This window comes from Anas platyrhynchos, chromosome 21 (genome assembly GCF_047663525.1).
Source record: "Anas platyrhynchos isolate ZD024472 breed Pekin duck chromosome 21, IASCAAS_PekinDuck_T2T, whole genome shotgun sequence".
Taxonomy (NCBI): domain Eukaryota; kingdom Metazoa; phylum Chordata; class Aves; order Anseriformes; family Anatidae; genus Anas; species Anas platyrhynchos.
In genome coordinates, this window is record NC_092607.1 from 16,589,416 (window position 1) to 16,608,566 (window position 19,151).

The 19,151-nt window shown below is 53.9% G+C and overlaps 1 protein-coding gene across 6 annotated transcripts in view; it reads right to left on the reverse strand.

Moving 5' to 3' along the window:
* The window catches only part of MYT1 (myelin transcription factor 1), a 60,364-nt gene extending 43,634 nt beyond the window's left edge, over positions 1-16,730 (reverse strand). For 2 of the 6 annotated variants that reach the window (XM_072026496.1, XM_072026492.1), the window contains exon 1: positions 16,653-16,729. In XM_072026496.1, coding sequence (XP_071882597.1) covers positions 16,653-16,677 — 25 coding nt within the window. In that variant the 5' untranslated portion in view covers positions 16,678-16,729. Of the gene's footprint in view, positions 1-12,056; positions 12,499-12,599; positions 12,881-16,652 lie in introns of those variants that run through there. The other 4 variants (XM_072026495.1, XM_072026494.1, XM_038166411.2 and 1 more) reach the window with 4 other exon arrangements.
* Between the last annotated feature and the right edge of the window lie 2,421 nt (positions 16,731-19,151).

The following is a 19,151-nucleotide window of genomic DNA, read 5'->3' on the forward strand; positions in this document are numbered from 1 at the left end:
CAGTAAATGACTGATCGTTAAAACATATTAATTGGGGCTTAACAGCTGTATAATAGATATTACATCCCGCACTTATCAGCAAATATGATTTAATAATCAATTAGACTGAATGTATGGATGGGAGATGGAGCAGGGCCGGCCAGATTGCAGGTTGGTCTGTGTTGCTCAGTGGTTGACCTAAAGATACTTTTATTTAGCAGGTTGGGAAAGGAGCTCAGCAATTGCCAAGCAGATGTTGAGCTTGGATGCTGGGAGATGGGGAGCTTCCCCGGACAAACCCCAAAGAGTTTATTATCTCTGCGAAAGGACAGATGTAGGATCCACAGACAGTTCCTTCTTATAAAGCTGCAGGGAGCTGGCCCCACCACTACACCAGCAGGAAAGTGGGGAACTGGTGAGCAGGGAGCAAATGCCAAGAGATGCTCGTCCTCCCCCGGCACCTGGAGGCTGCTGCGTGCCAGAACCACAGCAGCCCCGTGCTTCTGATTGTGGCTCTTATTTAAAGCAGGCTGGCAAACATTAGCGCCTTTGATGAGGGATACAAATGGCTCCTACACCCTGGGCTGGTCTCCAGGGCAGCTCACCCACATCTTGGTCTCCTGCTCAGCCACACTGGGCTGGGTGATGCCTCACTGCTCACCCCAGCCATGCGGAGCCCCAGCAGCCCACTGGATGCATGAATTTTTGGTCCCTCTGCCCCAGCAGGCAGGCAGCATTGGCTTAATGCACTCTGCTACCAAACCACACGTTGTAGCATCAAAGGTTACAAAATCCACGATGCACACTGACCTTTTCCATTACACAAAGGAAAAGAAAGGTTTGGATTTTAGTAGGATCAAGTCTTTCTGGTGCTCTCACTGCCGAACCGATGCTTGCAGCACAGCACGTGTGACCAACCAGCTCAGCACCAGTGGGGCTCGGAGGTGTCTGGTGCTGCCACCCTCCCTCCAGCTCTGCCTGATGCAGTGCCGGGGGCCACCCAGCAGCACCCTGCCTGGGATCCCTTCTCCAGGACCACACAAAGCCCAGGAGGCTCCTGTCCATCCATCCACCACCCCCCTGCCATCTCACCACCCCCAGACCCAGCAGCTCTGCGCACCGAGCACCAGGACCCACCTTTGGCCTCACCCTGAGCTGCAGGGGCTGAAGCTCTCAGCACACCTCCAACGCAAAGAAAGCAAATGAGGCCACAGCCTCTCCTCATTAAGAGCAATATTCATGCTCCAGTGTTCACAGCCAGTTAATAAGGCTTTTTGTTGGAGCCTTTTTTATTTTCCTTTTCCCGCTGGCTGGCAGAAGGACGGCACACGGTGCTGCAGAAGGTGTAGGGGCTTTTTGCCTTCCATCCTTGCATCACTGTGAACTCTTCAAGAGAAGGAATGCTGCATGCCCACAGTAACATCACTATTTGAGCACTGTTCATTAAATATATGGATCAAAAAGAATAGAAAGAGTGAACATTCCTCAGCGTCCCATCCATCCCCAGCTCCTTGGCTTGCTGCTGTTAATACGAGGCACGCTGAGCGTGGTGAGCAAGGCCACCACAACAGCAAAAGCAAAGTGGTGAGATCCTCCATGAGGACCCCTTTGAGGTTCCCAAGGGCCAGGGCAACAGCAGGGCTTGGAAAAGCAGATGCTGACCCCACCGAGATGAGAGCTAGGTCTGAAGGACGGGCATCTCCCTCCTGCCCTCACCTTTCCAGCCCTTACAGGTTGCCCAAAGAGCGAATTTTCCTGCTGCTGTCTCAGGAGCTGCACCTTCCGTGCTGAACATACCTGAGCCTGGACAAAAACCAAGCAAGCCCTGGCTTCTCCTTTCCAAATTGGGAGTGCCAGGGCCCTCCTCTGCCACACTCTTCCACAACAGGACCACTCCTGCATCCCTTTGTGCACAGAGGCAGCCGTGCTCAGACGTGCGCTCGTGCCCAATGCATGTGCAAACGGGCGTGTAACACGTCAGGCATGCAGAGCGCATCTCCGAGAAGCAAGGCACAGGATGCCGCTCCTTTCTTCTTGCACATTTTCCTCATTATTTTGTTCTAATTTGGCTTTCCCGGTACCTTCTCTATTCAATAAAAGCCAAATGCAAACTGCGTCCCTTAATCGCCGAAACAGCAGCTCACTGCTGAGAAAATAATATAGATGTAACTTCCAGCACCACACACTTTCTTTTCCATTTATATGCAAATGTCGACCTTTCACCCAAGCTGTCTCAAAGAAGTATTTCCTTAAAAATGCAAATAGCATGTTGCAGACAGTTACTCTGGCTGAGTCTTTCTTATATTATTATTATTATTTCTTTTAACCTTACCAGTGCTGTGAAAAATAACTGCTAAACTGCACCCCGGTAATAATTACTTTTCATACCAAATCGAAAGCTTCCATGGAGCCGATGTGTCGAAACACCAGCAGGAGAATTCACCACAGATGGATTTTTAGAGATGATTTTGGATAAGTGTGTCTTGGGTCAGGGGAAAGAAAGCAGCTCCGAGTCGAGCCGCTGCTGAAACAAATGAACTGATGGCTCGGGGTGAAGCCACAAAAGTGTTTTCTGTGTCGTAAAACCTTGTGCACGTGGAAAAGAGGTGCAGCACTAGGGCTGCTGGGGATGAGGAGTAGAGGGAGGGGTGGCTAAGGAAAGAGGTGGTGGGGAAGCAGGTCACAACGAGGTGATGGAGAGGAGCAAACCGTATGGGGGGATTTCAGCTCCAAGACCCACCTCGTTCGCTCCTCAAGGGGTAAAGGGGGGCATCAGTGATTGCTGGAGCCAGATCCTTCCCTCTCGCATAGCAGTGCTGTGCCTGCATGGGGAGGGTCTCCCGGTGTGGGTGGATGGACGGCAAACAGATCGAGCTGGGTGCACTGAGACAGCTCAGGTATTCACAGCACCCCTTGTCCGAGCTGCTCCATCACCAGTTTGGATATCAAGAGAGAAGAGGAGCGAACCTGAGCACTGTGCTTGCACGGTGGGGGAAGCCAAATGTTTAAATCAAAGGTAACAAATGGGGGTCTTTGCGTGAAGAAATAGCAAGTGAGGAAAAACTAACTCCAGACAGCCTTCCTGGGGCAGGCTGAAGCATCATTTAGGTCTGTTAGATCTGTGGTTTTTTTTTTTGGAACAGCAAACATGGATTCCCCCAGCATGTAGGGAAAGAGCTGAAGAAACTGCTGGGGTACAAACTGATCTTTCCTCCGTCATCTGCCAGCTATAGATTTGTCTGTCAATGACTCTTGTTCCTTCCGGGCTCCAAACTTCCAGAAATACCCCAGCGAATTTGTCACAGCCCACGTGAATCTGAATCTGCCTGGGGAGCTTACCCTTGGGCCCCCCGGGTTCGTAACAAAAACACAAAACTGGAAGAAAAAAAAAAAAAAAGAAAAAGAAAAAAGGAAATAATTTTGCTGCTGCCTGAATGTGGCTCACTGCTGGTGACCAAACCGGGCACAGAGGTGTCCGAGGGACAGAGCCCTCCTGTCCCCAGCACAGGACCAGGTCCTGCTACTGGTGTTTGCTGGAGCAGCCCCTTTTCTGCACTGGGGGGGGGTCTGCAGCAGGCAGCAGCAGGTCAGGCACCGGAGGAGAGGCTGCCTGGAGGAGCCGGGGAAGATGCTGGCAGCGCTGTGACGCACGGCTAGATGACTAAGTGGGCTACTTCCCAGCTGCCAGCTTGTCTTTGCGATATTAAGCCTTTCCTCTCGGCTGTCTTATAAGAAGTGAAAACTTGACACGTAAGCGTGTGTCAGGCGGAGTCCAACAGACAGCAGCAATAAGGCAGGAGCGGAGGTGAGCTCATCGTGCGCCTACAGCTCCCCTGGGGAAGCGGCAGCGCCGCGCTCGCACCGGGGTCGTCCCCACGCTGCCCACCACGAGCCAGGACCCTCTCTGCTGGGATCGTGCCACGGCCTGCCAGGACAGTCGCCTGCTGAGCTCCACTCGCTCGCAAGGAATCATCAGATACGCTGAGTTTATAGCCCTGCTGGCAGCGCTCTTCGCGCTCCTGCAGCCCCGTGTAATTGGGATTAAATGGAGGCGAGTGGCACCTCTCCGCCTGGCCCATGGGAGCCAGGGCTTGCTTGTGAATAAGAAGCAGGGACAATGTCATGCCCGGGGAGGAGGATGGGGCAGCGGCTGCGTGCCTATCTGCACATCATCCATCCCCACATCCAGCCTCTGGCATGGGCTGAGCCCCCTTCAATGCGCCTCTTAGCCACAAAGCTGAGCCCCAGCCCGAGGTCTGAGCCCAGCGCATGGGAAACGCTGCAGGATGGGGGGTACAGACCCAAATCCCAAGGCTCAGACACAGGCAGGGTTTAGCTCACACCCTGCCAAGCCTCCTTCTCCCCCCTGCCCTCCCCTCGCTCCTGCTGTCACCCAGCACCCCCATGGCACCGCAGCACCCTGCCCATGGCCAGGGGCCTCTCCTCTGCAGAGGAAAGCCACAAGTTTCCAGGGGATGTGTGAGAGGAGATGACAACCCCGTGCTCTGCTGCGATGCTGCAGGCAAAGTTAACTGTTTTGACTGTCTTTTTCCTTTCTGAAGCAACAACATGGCTCCCAGGCACCTTTTTTTTCCCTTTTTTTTTTTTTTTTTTGAACCAGCAGCTCCCTCCAGAAGGCCATTCATCCTCTCCTGTCACTTGTGTACTTGCAGAGAGCATTTCTCTGGGCAAAAGCAGCTACTTGCTCGCTGACTAATTACATCAAAATATTGAGGGCAACAAACAAACCTTTAGCTCCACTTGCCAGGAGCTTGCTAGACGCAGAGCTTGAGGATTACAGAGGAGAAACGTGTGCATCAGCAGCTGGGGCTCACGGCCACGGCTCCTTGCAGAGGCACAAACTTTTCATCCTTGCTGCTTGAGCTGGGCCAACTTTGGAGGCACAGACACTGATACAAGTGACTAAAAGGCCAGGTTTGGCCCCAAGCACCCAGCTGCCAAACAGACATTGGCCTCCACCCCCTGTGCTGCCTTCCCCTGGCTGGGAAGGCTCCAGCCCCAAAACACCGACACCAGGTGGGTTGATCCCAGCCAGCTGCTGGGGGGTTAATCCACACCTCGTAGCCGTTTCCACGTGCAGATAACTCAGTACTCATCACCAAACTTAACCAGCCACACTTGGGGATCCCAGGGACAAGCACAAGGCAGAATTACTCAGCACCAAATTGTCAGGTTTGTGGGATTGTTTAAAAAAAAAATAAATGCGAAAGCGTTCAGAGTGTCACCTACAGGTTTTGCCTCCGTTTTTAAATACCGTGTGCATGAAAGCTCCCCCAGAGCCATCTCTTGTACCTTATAATAATATTCACCAGGGGATCCTCCTAATGCAGGGTTTAATTCATTGCTGTTGAATCCACCTGACTGCCACGCTTGCAGAGAGCATTCAGGTAAACACGCCCGCGAGCTGCGGCTCAAGGAGACGATTACAGCCCTCTGTCCCGTCCTCCACGCTGAGCAAAAAGGTCTGAGCGTGCCACCAAGGGGGGAGAGGCTTCTTCAGAAGAGGCTTGACTTGCAGATGCTGGCCTAGGGAAAGCCGCACGCGTGCCAAATGGTCTCAAGCGAAGGCACGAAGCAGAAGAAACCCGAGTCCCCGCTGCAGTTTATATTTAATTAGAGCAGAGGCAGCTTATGCAGCAGTTTCGGAAGCATATTGTCTTACAGCATATTGGGTATTTGTATCTTAACAGCTCGACATCGATTTCTTTTATGTGAAGGAAGAGAGGGAAGAGAACCGTGTGCCCTAAGTTGTGTTAGTTCCAAAGAGACTCCTGTACCACTTGGACTAATGTTTAGCGTAATCAAAGGCGTGAACTCATGTATTATGGATGGGAACGAGAGTTTTCAGTCTTCTGCAAAAAGGAATCTCCAACGTTTGGTATTTTGTTAGCATGCTGGCACCATATGGCTCTCCCCTGCTGATATTCTTTCACACCAGAACTTTATGTTCAGATGCTTTAGTTAATATTTTACCCAGCAAGCATAAACAAGATGCAAAGATTGCAGGCGACAGCAACCTTCTCCTAAACCATATACCCGCGTTAATAGCGGAGGGTTCTTTCAGCAGGTCGTTTACCGAACACACGCCTGGCTTTTTTCCCCCCCTCCTTTAAGGGTCCATTTACTTTAACTGCATTAGCATCAAGCAGAACACCAGCAGCAAACCCAGGGAGGACATTTGCACTCCCTTCCTGCTCACTTTCCTGGCAGCCCCATGCTGCCACCACCCCAAAATACAACCCCACAGGGCAAGGTACGAGGAGCTGACTGCTGGTGCAGGGCTTTTTTATGGGGTGGTCCATCCTGCCCACCCCACAAATACAGCAAGGGGATGCTGGAGCACCAGGCACAGATCCAGCAGCCCGGCAAAGCTGGCAGCCCATGGGGAGAGCTGCCTCAAACACCAACGTGCTGAAGCACCAGGCAAAGCCAGCAACACCACATCCAACCTCGCTGCCTTCCCACCCACCCTGCCCCAAGTTGGGCACAGAACCACTCTGCAAGGCTGCAGCTTAGACATTTGGCTCTAAAAACAGCATTTAGGTCCCCCATTCCCCCCCCTCCCCCAAATATTCTTATTATTCTTTAATATTCTTAAAACAAATAGGACCCAACAGATGTCTTTCAGCCTGCACTCTTATTAATGAGAATATTGTAAGAATGGAAATCAGGTCACAAATGTTTAATACTTCGTTTAAAAAGTCTTCAGCTTCTTTAAAGAGTTCCACTAATCCCAACATGACAGATGTACAAGGCAGTTTTGCTTGGGGCAGATTAAAGTTCTCGCTCTGATTTGCTCTTTCATTTGGTCTGATTAAAATAACACTGCAATTTTTTTAATGTGCTGACTTCAAAATAAAAAAAAAAAAAAAGGAAGAATAAAAAGAATAAAAAAGTGACCAGTAAAGGCCAGCATGATCACAATAAAAGCAAGTTTATTGTTGTCGAGATAAAAAAGCGAGACAAAAGGAACTGAGGGACAGCCAGCCCGTACCCAGGTTAGCATTAAAGCTCCACGTTAAAGATGAAAGGGGAACCTTTCCAAACTATGTTTTTTTCCATTTGAAAGTGTTTATTAATCTATTCTTTCTGAAGCAAAAAGTTCAATGAAAGGCAGATCAAAAGTATTTTAAATCAGGTGAAAATTGTATTTTATTTTAAACTAAGCCAAAATGAAAAGCAGATATTGCGGAGCGTGTCACCGCATTACGGCCGGTCAGAGGAGGCGATCTCTGCCACCCTCCCCTCAATAAAATTGTGCTGGAAATTTTCTGTATCCTTTCTTGACATCTTTTTGCACCAGACCAGCTTCCAGACTCTTTCACAGCTACCTGCATTTCCTTGCTGCTATAAAACACACTGGGCAGCCCAGAAGAGGGGCTGGCAGGGGGCTGAGCCCCATCACGTTCCCAGCCTCTCTTTTCCCCCATGGCCTCCACAGAGCTGTGTGTGCCGGGGGTCTGCCCAATTTCCTGACCCCTCCACACCCCTGGAATGTGGACAGGGGCATTTCTGAAGCTGTTATCTGAAACACAGACCCATAAGTGGTAAACCACAGGATGCCCAGATTAAAGGGTCCCAGATTTCACTCTCACATCCCAGCCAGTTGGCCTGGGCCTTCCTGGCCCCAAATCCTCCTCTGCCTCAACGTCCCCACTGCAAAACCACAGCAAGACCTCACAGAAGCGTTGCAGGGATGAGTAACCTCCACGCTAGGCTTGTGTTGTGTATTCAGCCACTTTTCCTTACAACTCCAGCGTGTGCCATCCATAAGCGTCCACAAAAAAATTCCGCAAAGTGTTCCAGATTTCCCAAGAACGACCCCGTTCGGGTTTTTTTTTGATGCTTACAGTCTTTGCGCATGAATATTTAGCACGTGTCCATGCTACCAAGGTGTCCCCTCCCCAGCTGGTGGTGGGGCAGGAGCAGCCCCCCCCCCCAGCACACACCACAGTCACAGCAGCTCTGGGATCCCCTCCTGGGGGACACCAGGCAGGGAAAACCCAGCAGACCTGCACGGGGAGGACACCCCTGGAACATGCCCTTTGCATTTAGTGTCCCAGTCCTGTCCCCAAGGGCCAAGCCACCGCGCAGCAGCTCCCAGCGAGCAGCTCGCGAGCTCTGCAAGAGCAAACGCTGCGCTTTCAGAAATTATCAGAGCAGCCTACCGAGAGGGGAAGCTTGTTTCCTCTGAGCGTACACACACACGGAGCTCTTCTCTCCTCGGCTAAAATAACCGGGGGGACTGAAGGGTGACAGATTTCCTCCCACCTCTGTTTGAAGCCGGAGGGATGCCACAGCCCTGCTCTTTGGTATTACTCATGACCTGCTTCCCAGATCGGGAGCCTCGTGTGAATTCATTTCACTAGGAGCAAGGTGGTTTGGGGCATCTCACCTCCCCCCCAAAAACTTCACAGCACACGCTTACTGCCACGCTTCTGTATTCACACCACCATCTGCTAAGGACTAGCTGCTGGATGGAGTTTATTTCGCAGAGGTAAGCATCCTCAGCAGCACCACGGAGTGTTTGAGGTTGTGGGAGGCTTCACACAGCCCCGAGGCTGCCAGCGGTGCCAGCCAGCAAACACCAAGGACCCTGCAGCACGTGCCCATGGACACCAGCACAGATCTGCAGGAGTTCTTTGCAGAACCCAGCAAAAATCAGGAAAAAAAGTGGAAAGAAAAGTGTAAAGAGCGAGGCTTCCTGACAGCAACTTCCACCCTGTCAAAACTCTGGAAGTGTCTGGGAACCGAGGGGATGGGCAGGAGTTAATCGGGGCATCCTTCAGACTGCTGCTGTAGGGCTGCTTCCCCAAATGAGCAATAAACCCAGGGTCTGGGGCCACCTTTTCAGCCCTCCTGGGTGTCAGCACCCCTGCCTGCTCGGCTGAGGGTAAATCAGCATCTGCACGGCACAGAGCTGATGGGGAAGGCGATGGGAGCACTCCCAGCTCTGGAAGTTTGCAGCGTGGATCCTCCACCCTCCGCTCCCACGCAGAAGAAAGGGCAGCAGCGAGAAAGTGACAGGAGACGTCCTTTGTCGTTAAGGGAAGAGCTCAAGCAACTAAGCCGTCCAGTTCGCAGCTGTAAAAATAAGCCCTTGCCACTCACAGGCTGCCACAAGGACACAAAGCCAAGGGGGGAGCGGGTCTTGCCCCCCACTTCACCATCAGCGCTCACATCTGACTTCCCAGCGGTAAGGCGATGCCTCCCCCGGCCTCCCCCCCCCCTTCTTTCCCAGGGCTGATTTCACATCTTCTGGGAAGCCCAGCCCAGCCGAGGCGATTTCCCCTGCACACTCCAGCCTTTACTGTAAGCCAGCCGCTTCCCCCTCGTCCCTCAGCTCTGGGGGGCAGATGCAAGCACCCCCGGCAAAATCAGCACTCCCCAGGACTCAAAAATAGACCATCCCTCGCCAGACCGGGAGCTAGGGACCATTTTGCATCACACCGATCGATTTCTGGGGCTCAGGGAATAAAGTCACCTGCCACTCCCCCCACCCCCCCAAACCCCAAGACAGAAGCAAGTTGGGGTTTGGGGGGAAAAGACGTATTTATATCCCTGAGCCCCTAAAGCTGCGTTGTTCGGCTTGCTCAGGGCGCACTGCTGACTTCTTGGTCGTTGTGCACCCGAAGAGGAGCACGACCCAAGGAGCCCGATTTGATGCGGCGCCCTAAAGCCAAGTTATGGGGGGGTGCGGGGGGGGGCAGTTTAACAATGTCTGCTAAAATGGCAGCTGCTCTGACGCCGCGCTACGTCTTGCAAAGTCAGCCCTGCCCTCCCCATCATCTGACTGCCAGGAACCGGGGCCGGCCCGCTCCCGGCGCCGCCCCCCCCCGCCCCGGGCCGGGGGCAGAACCGGAGCTGCGCACCCCCGGACCCCCTTCCCCGGACCCCCGGTTTCTCGCCGAAGTCCCGTCCCGGCTGGGTTATTTGGCGACCTGATGACTTCCCCCGGCTGGATGTCACCCGGGCTCCCTGCGCCCCCCCAAGCCCAGCCCGGGGCGATTTACCAGCCCAGCTCTTAAAACAGAAGCCCGGGGGGGGGTCCTCGGGGTGTTTGCCCCCTCCCCGGCTCCGTGGGAGACTCTGGGGACAAGGATGAACCCAGAGTGGCAAAGGGAGCGTGGTGGCACCGCTGTCGCCTCCCCCGCCCCACAACAGTAGGGACGGGGAGGGGAAGGGGAGAGGTGTCCCCCCCTCCAGCCCCAAGGGCTTGGCCGGAGGGTAGGGGTCACTGCCACCCCCCCCACCCCAAAGCTACCGAGGTGACACTCCGCAGGGACACTGAGCGCTGCCTGGAGCCCCCCTCCCGCAGCGGGACCCCCTGTAGTAGGGCTGGGGGCTTCGGGCTGCTCGGGGGACAAAACGGCCCAGCCCGGACAGACCTCCCCAGGACCGGACCCCCGGTCAGCCCCCAGCTGCTGCCCACCCCCAGGGCACGGAGACCACCCCCCTCACAGTGCCACCGGTCCGGGATGGAGCCGGACCCACCGCTCCCGAGACCCCAGCCCCAAATTCCACCAGGACACGAGGGGGGCGTCCCCGCTTGCTTTTGGGATCGGGACAAAGTCAACTTTTGGGGAGTTTTTCCTACTCCTCGCGTCCGTGCGGTCGGGATGCCACAGATCGCTAAACCACTTTAAAAAATAATAATAATAATAATAAAAGGGTGGGAGGAGATCCTCGGCCTCCCCGAGGTGGCAGAAAGAGGGGAAGGATGGGGGAAAGAGGGCAGGCAGGGAGAAGGGGAGCCGAAGGGCAGAAGTTGTGCGGGGCGAGCCCGGGGGGGGGCTCCGAGCAGCAGGCGCGGGGCTGAGCTTTGCAACACGCGGCTGCTCCAGCCTGCGCCGCTCGGGAACAATAAACAGGATCATACAAAGAAGTGGAAAGGCGGCATCTTTGCTTCTGGTTTCTATGACAGCATCGGAGACAACCCAACTATAAACTCTAATTCCTAGATTCCTCCCCCCCCCCCCCCCTCGCGCCCCCCTCCCTTTTGTCTGCCATTAATTAAAGTGGCCATATGGAAAAGGCTGATAATAACAGCAGATGAGCCAACGAGAGGGGGGAAAAAGGGAAAGAAAAGAGAAATAACTAAAAGTAGCGGCAGGGCGAGAGATTTACCCGGGGCTTTTTGCACTTGTTTGCAGAGGCTGCTCGGAGCGAGGGGGTTCAACAATAGCGGGGGGGGGAGAAAAGGGGGGGGCAGCGGAGGGGGCTTGCGGCTGCCCCCCACCGTTTTTGGGGTCGCGGGTGCCCTGCCAGAGGCGGCCCGGCAAGGTCTGGGAAGCAAAGGGCAGCTGCCCCCCCCCCAACGCCCCAGCAGCCCGGCTCCGGGGGGGCTGACATTAGGCCGCCCCCCCGTGCCTCCTGGTATGGGGGGTTGATGCCCGCGACTTGCCCCTGGAGTGCGGGAGAGCCTCGGGGGGGTTCGGGACCCTCTTGGGGACACCTCCCCTGGGGGGGGGGGGGTCGGTCCTGCCCGCCGGGGAGCTGCGCCCCAAACTCAGCCTAACTCGCCGGGCTCCATCGCAGCGGCAGCATTTCCCCGGGCACCGAGCCCCTTCCCCCGAATTATCGATAGAACAACATCGCCAGCAGCACCACCAAACTTTGCTGAAATTGATAAAGGGATTAGGCGAGCAAAGCCTCTGCCGAGCTAGCTAAAAATAAGAGCCCGCAGATCTCTGCCACGGTCAGCGCACGGGGAGAAGAAATCCACAAACATGGCACGATTCCCTTGTTCCTCGCTGCTATAAATAGAGAAGTCTCAAGGAGTCGATAGTGGGGGGGGGGGGGAGGAAGGGGAGAAAAAAAAAAATAAAGAAACAAAACCCAAAAGTGCGCTCATGGCAAGAGCGGGGCAGAGGCTGGGGCGTGCGAGCGCAAGCCCCGCACACGGAGCCCCGCTGCTGGCAGCGCTGCCCCCCCCACCCCCCCACCCCAGCCCCGAGGGGTCCCCGGGGTGGGCTGGGGGCCCTGCAGGGCACCGAGGGCTCGGGGGGAGCCCGGAGAGGGATGAGCCGAGCCCGGCCGCGCACCGCGATCAGCACCTCCGAGAGCTCCGCGTCCCGGCGCCCCCGGCGTCTTCTGCTAACACCGCGCTCGCTGCCCTCCGGGTAAACATCCACCGATCCCCCGGTCCGCAAACCCGGCAAGCATCCTCTTCCAGAAAAATTCAGAAAGTTTCCCGGCTGAAAACGATGTCTTGTTTATATATATATTTAAAAAATAAAAAAATCTCCTCCTTCCTCGTCTTATTCAAGCTCTTTTTCAGTCAGAAGCAGAATATGTCCACTAGCGTCTCGCAGCCAGCGAGAGAGCGAGCGAGCAAAGATGGACCTAGGAGCATGATGATCATCATAAAATCCCCTCGGTTCTCCAGTGCAATTTTCAAAACAACAACCCAGCCTTCGTGCTCTAAAGGCGAAACGCCTGCGTCTGTTTACATCAACTGTGTGCTCCGAAAGCCTTTCCCCTCTGTCTCAATCCAAGGGAAGAAAAAAAAAAAAAAAAAAAGAGGAGGAAAAGGAAAAAAAAAAAAAAAAGCCAGCATTATCTGCCTTTGTCAGCGAAAGAACATAATATTGACTTACCTTTCCCCACAGCTATTGTCTGCCCCTTTGCAAAATGACATCACGGAAACCAATCATGAAATTTGCATGGGGGAGGTTGTGGGGGGAGAGTTCTTGGAGGGCAGCCCACTTCCCTACACCAGTAACACGCGTGTAAGACGGGTTGTTGGTTTCAATTAAATATCTGATACTCCTTAGTGTGTGAACTCTTAAGCCTGCTAAAGGCAATGTCTCATTTACTTAATGACCGCTCTCATTAATGGAAATGGCACAGAGGGGGCTTGCTGCGCCTTCCCTTTGTAAATACACTACCCATGAACCCTTGGGGTTGCAATATATCTGTTTACTCTCCGAGGTGAAATAAATTTACAGTATAGCATCAAAAAGAGAGAGAGAGAGAGAGAGATGGAGCTGCTGACTTGAGCGCACGGAGAGTTGGGGCTCTCCCAGCCCCGCCGGCCCCTCTCGCTCCCGCTCCCCCTCGCCGAGAGCCGGCAGAAGGTGAGGGATTTTTGCCCGAGCTGATTCATAATTAATATGCACGAGGCTCGGGGCTCCTTTGATGGCAGCAACACAAAAGGACGGCGAGCTCGACGAGCACCGTGCCGTCCCCCCCGCGCATCCCTCGGCGTGGTACAGCCCAATAATTCCTAATAGCAGCAAGCAGCGAGTGACAGATGCCCTGGGTTAGCACAGCTCCAGCGAAAGTACTTTACAATATTTATTGGTGGTTAGGAAGATGACCTATCACCATAAAGAACAGACTGGGAAATTTATCGCCTCTATGAACCTGGAAGTATTGCATATTAGCTGATATACATATTCAAAAGCGAGCGCTTAAAAGGTGTATAAATATTTTTTTTTTCCTTCCCCTTAAAGAAAATAAATGGCACAAGGTGTTCCCGGCAGACGTCGCCTCACCCCACGAGGGACGGATCCCCGACTCGTTCAGGACTTTGGGACGGGGAGGAGAAGACCGGGAGGATAAGTCCCAAAAGAAAACGGTGGCTGAAAGAGTTCGGGGGGTGTTTTAAGTGAGCAAAGCCCTGTGCTCTGCCCGGCTGCCTGCTTTCCCCCCCCGGGGAGAGCCGCACTTTTCCTTGCGGAGACCCCCGCAGGAGCCCCCCCCGGCAGAGGGGCGCATTAACACTTTGCTGGCAACTTTTTGGAAACGGGGCAGGAGGAGCGGGGGCTCGCCTTCCTACCCAGCACTTTTCCCTGCACCTTCACGCCTCCCCCGACACTGATTTAGACTTTGGTGTTGTACTGAAGATTTCCGAAAAGATGCGGAAGGGAGCCCCAGGCATGGAAAGCCGGGTCCTACCCTCTCCCTGCCCCGCATCGGAGCGGCTCCTGGGGGAACAGAAAGGGAAAAACCTTGGAAAAAGCCCTGGACACTGCTCGGGGACTCAATCTCAGCAGCTCTGCTGGGACCCTTCCAGGCACCGTGGGCTGGAAGGAGCTCAGGATGCAGCCCCGTCCTGCCCACGGATTGTTACAGGGGCATGGCAGGGGGACACTGAGAAAATCCATCGTTTCGGGCGTTTTGTTGAGGAAAGGGTGACAAAAAATAAAAATACTCATTTTAAACTGTCGAGGTAGTCTTGGAAATTCTTGCGATGCTCATTTCCATGGCTCGCAAGCCTGGTGTGCTCCTAACCCGGGAGCATAAAGGAGGTATTCAGCAGAGAGTGCTCCTGAAAAGCCGTTTTCTATCTCCTTTGGACACACCACGAAGACGGGGATATTTTACATCCTAAACCTTTGGCATTCAGAAATTCTATTAAACTCTTATCTGCAGGCAGCAGGCCCGGTGCTACACCGCAGCCCCATTGTTCTGCGCCCGCGATAGAATCAAAGGCAGGGCCGGGAGGGCTCAGCGCCTCTCCCCACAATGCTGCCTGGTGCTCTCCACCGCTATTTCATTTAGACACGCAACGCTAAAACTTGAGAAACAAAAGCATAATAGCCAGGACGGGAGGCAGGAGGGAGGTGCTTTCTTTCTCTTGTGCTCCCACATAAATCTGTGCGTGCACCGCCGCTCGTATACAAATGCGGGTGATGTGCAAGCGTACCTGTGCCTCTGAGCATCAGCACGGAGGTGTTTTATTATTGCTGCTCTTGCATTTATTAGCACGCGGTGCACCCAGGGAGCCCTAAGGCAGCTCGAGCTCGCAGCTTTGATACCTTTTCCTAAGCTCGGGGTTCCCAGAGGCTGGTTGGTTCCCCTTTGTTCCCAAACTCGCCAACTTCACCGTCCTCCAGCCTCAAAACCTCCCCAAAACGGTGCAACCAACCGGCCCCTTACCCCCACCTTCCAGTCGCCACCAAGAGCTCCAGCAAGCAGCGGGACTCCCCAGACCCCCCCGGCACCCCCCAGGCTCCGGGGGCAGCCCTAAGGGGGGGGGGGGGGGGGCTGCAGCCCGGGCCGAGCCGTGCCAGCAGCGGCTCAGCACCACGGCAGCGGACAGCTCCGGCCGCCCCCGTCCGGCTTTTAAGGCATTTTCGCACTTTTTATTTATTTATTTTATTTTTAAGCTCCACAGTCACTTCACAGACGGTTTCAGGCAGCAAGTAATTACCGTGCGCTCCCAGGTCTGAAAGAGCTGCCGCATCCCCGAGGGGAGCCGTGCAGCGGAAAGGTATAAAATAAAAATATTCCAATATTTTCGCCTTTGCAGCGTTGTTTGAGACGGGTACGCTGAGGGCACTGACTGAACGTCGCCTACAGAAATGAATGCCAGAAGGGTTTATTTTTTTTTAAGTGGAGTCCCTTCGCTTCTGTCCCCATGCAGTATTTTTATTTATTTTAACGTCTTTCTATGCTCAGCTTTTCAGATCAGGCGTTTCAAGTTTCAGGTTATTTAAAATAAAACTGCAATTGCTTGTGTAAATACAGACATAAAAAACGCCGTGCTGCAGTTCGCTTGCTTCGCTGAGACTGTTCCGAAGTAATTTAGATCTCAAACTTTATGCATTTGTAATTGGCACCAGCTTCTCCGGTTACCAGCTGGGGGTGAAAGATTTTTTCCTTGTTTCTTTCTGAAAGCTTCTATGCAGATGGGCTGGCTGCCTTAATGCCTCAGACTACAATTAGTGCCGTTGTATGCCGAATAGAAATGGCCAGCATTAATATTGTATATGGAACAGCTGAAGGGTTGCGAAGAAACCTGCCCACTACAGGCCCCTGGCAGATGGAACAACATGCACAGGCACAAAAAAAAAAAAAAAAAAAAAAAAAAAAAAGAAAAAAAACTTTTAATAACCCTCTGCTCGCTCTCTGGCGCGCCCCTTCTCCCCGATTTGGGCGGTTCCTTCCCGAAGAGGCGATGCCTTTGTCTCACCCCCATCTAGAGCTCTTTTCTCCCTAAAAAAGCGACAATTGAAGCAATCGGCGGCTTTTGCAAGAGGCACCTTGCGTTAGCCCAGCACTTTCCCTTTGTACCCCGGTTAATGCAGGCACCGAAACACCCCCCCCGGCCAAGCGACTTCACCTTTTGTCGCGTGCCACCCCCTCCCCTCCGTTACCCACCCGTGTGCGGGAGCAAAAACCCAACCCAAACTTAGCAGAACTGTGCCAGAAGTGGCAGAAAACGGGATTTGCTCCCTTCGCCCCCCTGCCCTTTGTAAGCAGCTGGGAGCCGCGGCAGAGGGGACAAAGCCCGGCGGAGGCGCGCAGCAGCAGCAGCCCCGGGGCCGCGCGCGTCCCCGCGCACCTGTAGCCTCGCGGGGACGCGCCCGGAGAGAAGCGGAGGGGATACGGGGCCGGGATCACGCCTGCTAGATGCAAACTCGGGAAACCTGTGCTCTGAAACACTCTTTCCGCTATGACATTAGGGGAAAAATAAAAAAAAAAAAGTCGAAAATCAGCCCAAAACAAGGGGAGCATTTGTGGGACCGCCTTCCCCCCAGCCCACCGAGCCCCTTTGCGAGGAGGGGCTTGGGCAGAGTTAAACTTCTCGAGAGCTTCAGAAACAAGGGGAGAGTGGGGGCACCCAGCACGCCCCCCACCCTTACCCACGCCCCCCCCCCACCCACCCACTCCGCCCCATCCGCCGGCGAACGGCTACGAACCGAGGAAAGTCCCGCAGAGCTTCATCCTTGCCGGCGAGCGGTGGCTGCCTTCGGCGGGGAAGAGGAACAGAGAGGGCCTGGGGAGGGGGGGGTGGGGGGGCGGCTGGACGGCGGCAGGGAGGGAGGGAGCGGAGGCTCCGTGGGGGTTTCTCCCTCCCTGGGAAAAGTTCCCGGCCGGAGCAAAAACTTATCCCCGCCGTCGGCCAATGGCACCTCGCCGCCAAATCACTGCAGCGCACTCGGCGGCCAATGGGCGGGGGCGGGCCGGGGCCCGGCACAATGGCTCTGCCCCCCCCACCCCCACCCCCCGACCCCCCCACCTCCCAAAGGCCAAGCATCTCCGTGTCTTTAATTGGAAGAGAGACGAAGCGATAACTCGCATGTCCCAGTCGGGGGTTATAATCCTATAACCAACACCCTCTCCAGGCTGAGCGTCCCCGGAGCCCTATCCACCTCTCACGGGTCAGGGAGACCCCAAGAGAGCCCATGGCTGATTGTGGCGTGACAGTGTGTCCCCCTCCCAGTTCACCCCGAGGGCACCCTAGGGACCTGGCAGCCCCTGGAGAGCTTGGTGGCTGGGTCAGGGAACCTCTTGCATGTCTGATCTGGGTGTACATGGGCCATACGCAGCTCACGGGATGCTTTGGTCCAGTCCAGAGTGTGTGGGGGAAGGGGAATGGCTTCTGGGAGAGATCCGAAATGGAAAAGGACGTCCCTCTGTCTCCAAGGACAGATGGCAACATTGGACTCAACCGATCCCAGCTGGAGAAAACTGGCTACGGGCCAGCGAGGAACGCTCTCGCTGGCCTCCCAGATGGAAAAGCAGGGAAATAGTTACCAGGAAATAATAATAATAACGATGATAATAAAAATTAACCAGCAAAATTAACCAGGATTGTAATTACAACATGCGGTAGCACCGATCTTTGCTACCTTGTTGGCTCCAAGTGCAAAGTGCCTTCTGCAGGTTGTGTGGCCCCATGCCCTCTCCGCATCACCCTTGACAAAAACATGGCCAGCTCCTTCTGAGAGGCAGCTCTGACCTGCAGAGAGGGGAAAGTGCCTTTCCTGAAAGTGCGAGAGAGGAGGGATTGCCTGGCAAAAAGCCTGATTGTCAGTATGAAAACTCAGTGCTCAGACCTGGGGGGGCAAATAAGTGCACTTGCAGACAGAGGGCAAGCCCACCCAGGCCTCAGCTTGAGTAATTTGGGAGAGGGAAAGAGGAAAAGCCTGGGTTTGGAGGGACAGGTGGCACCAGTAACAAGGAGTGCTGGACAAAGCTGATATTAGCTGAAGGAGCGTTGAATGCAATTTATCTCAGCAGGGTACGCCTGTATATTTGGGTAATTTTTTATTTTATAAACATAGGGGGGTGCAGTTGGAATAAAGGTCAGCAAAGAATGTAGAACAAGAGGCTAATTCACTCTTTGGTGTAAGATCCCGGGCTGAACTCTCTGCTGAATGCATCGAGCTCCTTAATTCAGATTTCTTTGAAGGCAGAAGGCTGGAAGGGGGAGCCTGGAGGAACAGCTTTGCTGGATCGGGGCATGGAGGTGAATATCTAAGTGCACCTTTTCTCCTGCACATCCATCATCGCCTTCTGGTAATCTCAGGGAGGGCTAAGAAATTAATAATAATAATTATTATTATCATAAGCACTGGATTGGATTGGAAGTCAGGAGTTTGGTTCAAATTAAAAGCGTAACTGGTGAATTGGTGAGCTTTTTTTGTGATTCTTGCTCTTAGAAAGGCTGGAAAAAGTGATGCTCACCACATCCAGCTCACCTGTGCAGCTTGGGAAGGGAGCTGGGAATGGTCCCCCAGTACAGGTACGTCTGAGCTGCACAGATCTCCCAGAAGAAGAGGGTGTGAGGCTGGCTGTTTGGGGACCAGCACCTCTTCTGTCTTTGTATTAGCAGCTCTGTCTCTTCAGAATATTCTGCGCTTTATTGTTCCTTCAGTCCCCACCTTGGAAGATGAGAGGTGACATTGCGGAGAGCTCTGCGCTTGGAAAATGACTTTCAGAATTATATTCTGGCAATTTGAAACTTTCACTCTCTCATCTTCAGCCTCTTGGGGCTTTAATGGGAGACAGCAAAGTGCCTCTTCCTCCTCCCCTCTTTTCTTTTCCTCCCCTCTTCTCATGCAGCTGCGACGGCCGGGATTCAGCAAGGTCACTTAACTTCATTGCTGCCTGCATGCAGGAGATCTCAAATTAAGGTGTGTTGGGAGAAGCCAGTTGAGATGAAACAGCCCTTGCTCAGCTCCGGCAGGCAAGGAAAGGAAACCAATTCACAGTGGCTCCGGAACAGCCCACCTTCCCCATGCATTAGCTGGGGAAAAAGGTGAAGACTCCGAGGAGACAAAAGCAGAATGAAATTAGTTCATCTAAGAGCTGGGAGATTTTCTTTTGTCTGGCACAGGGAGCCCCACCATGTTATAAGCAGGTCTTGTGACTGCGTCTGCCTTTTCCATTCTGTTTTGGTGTTTCTCAAGCAC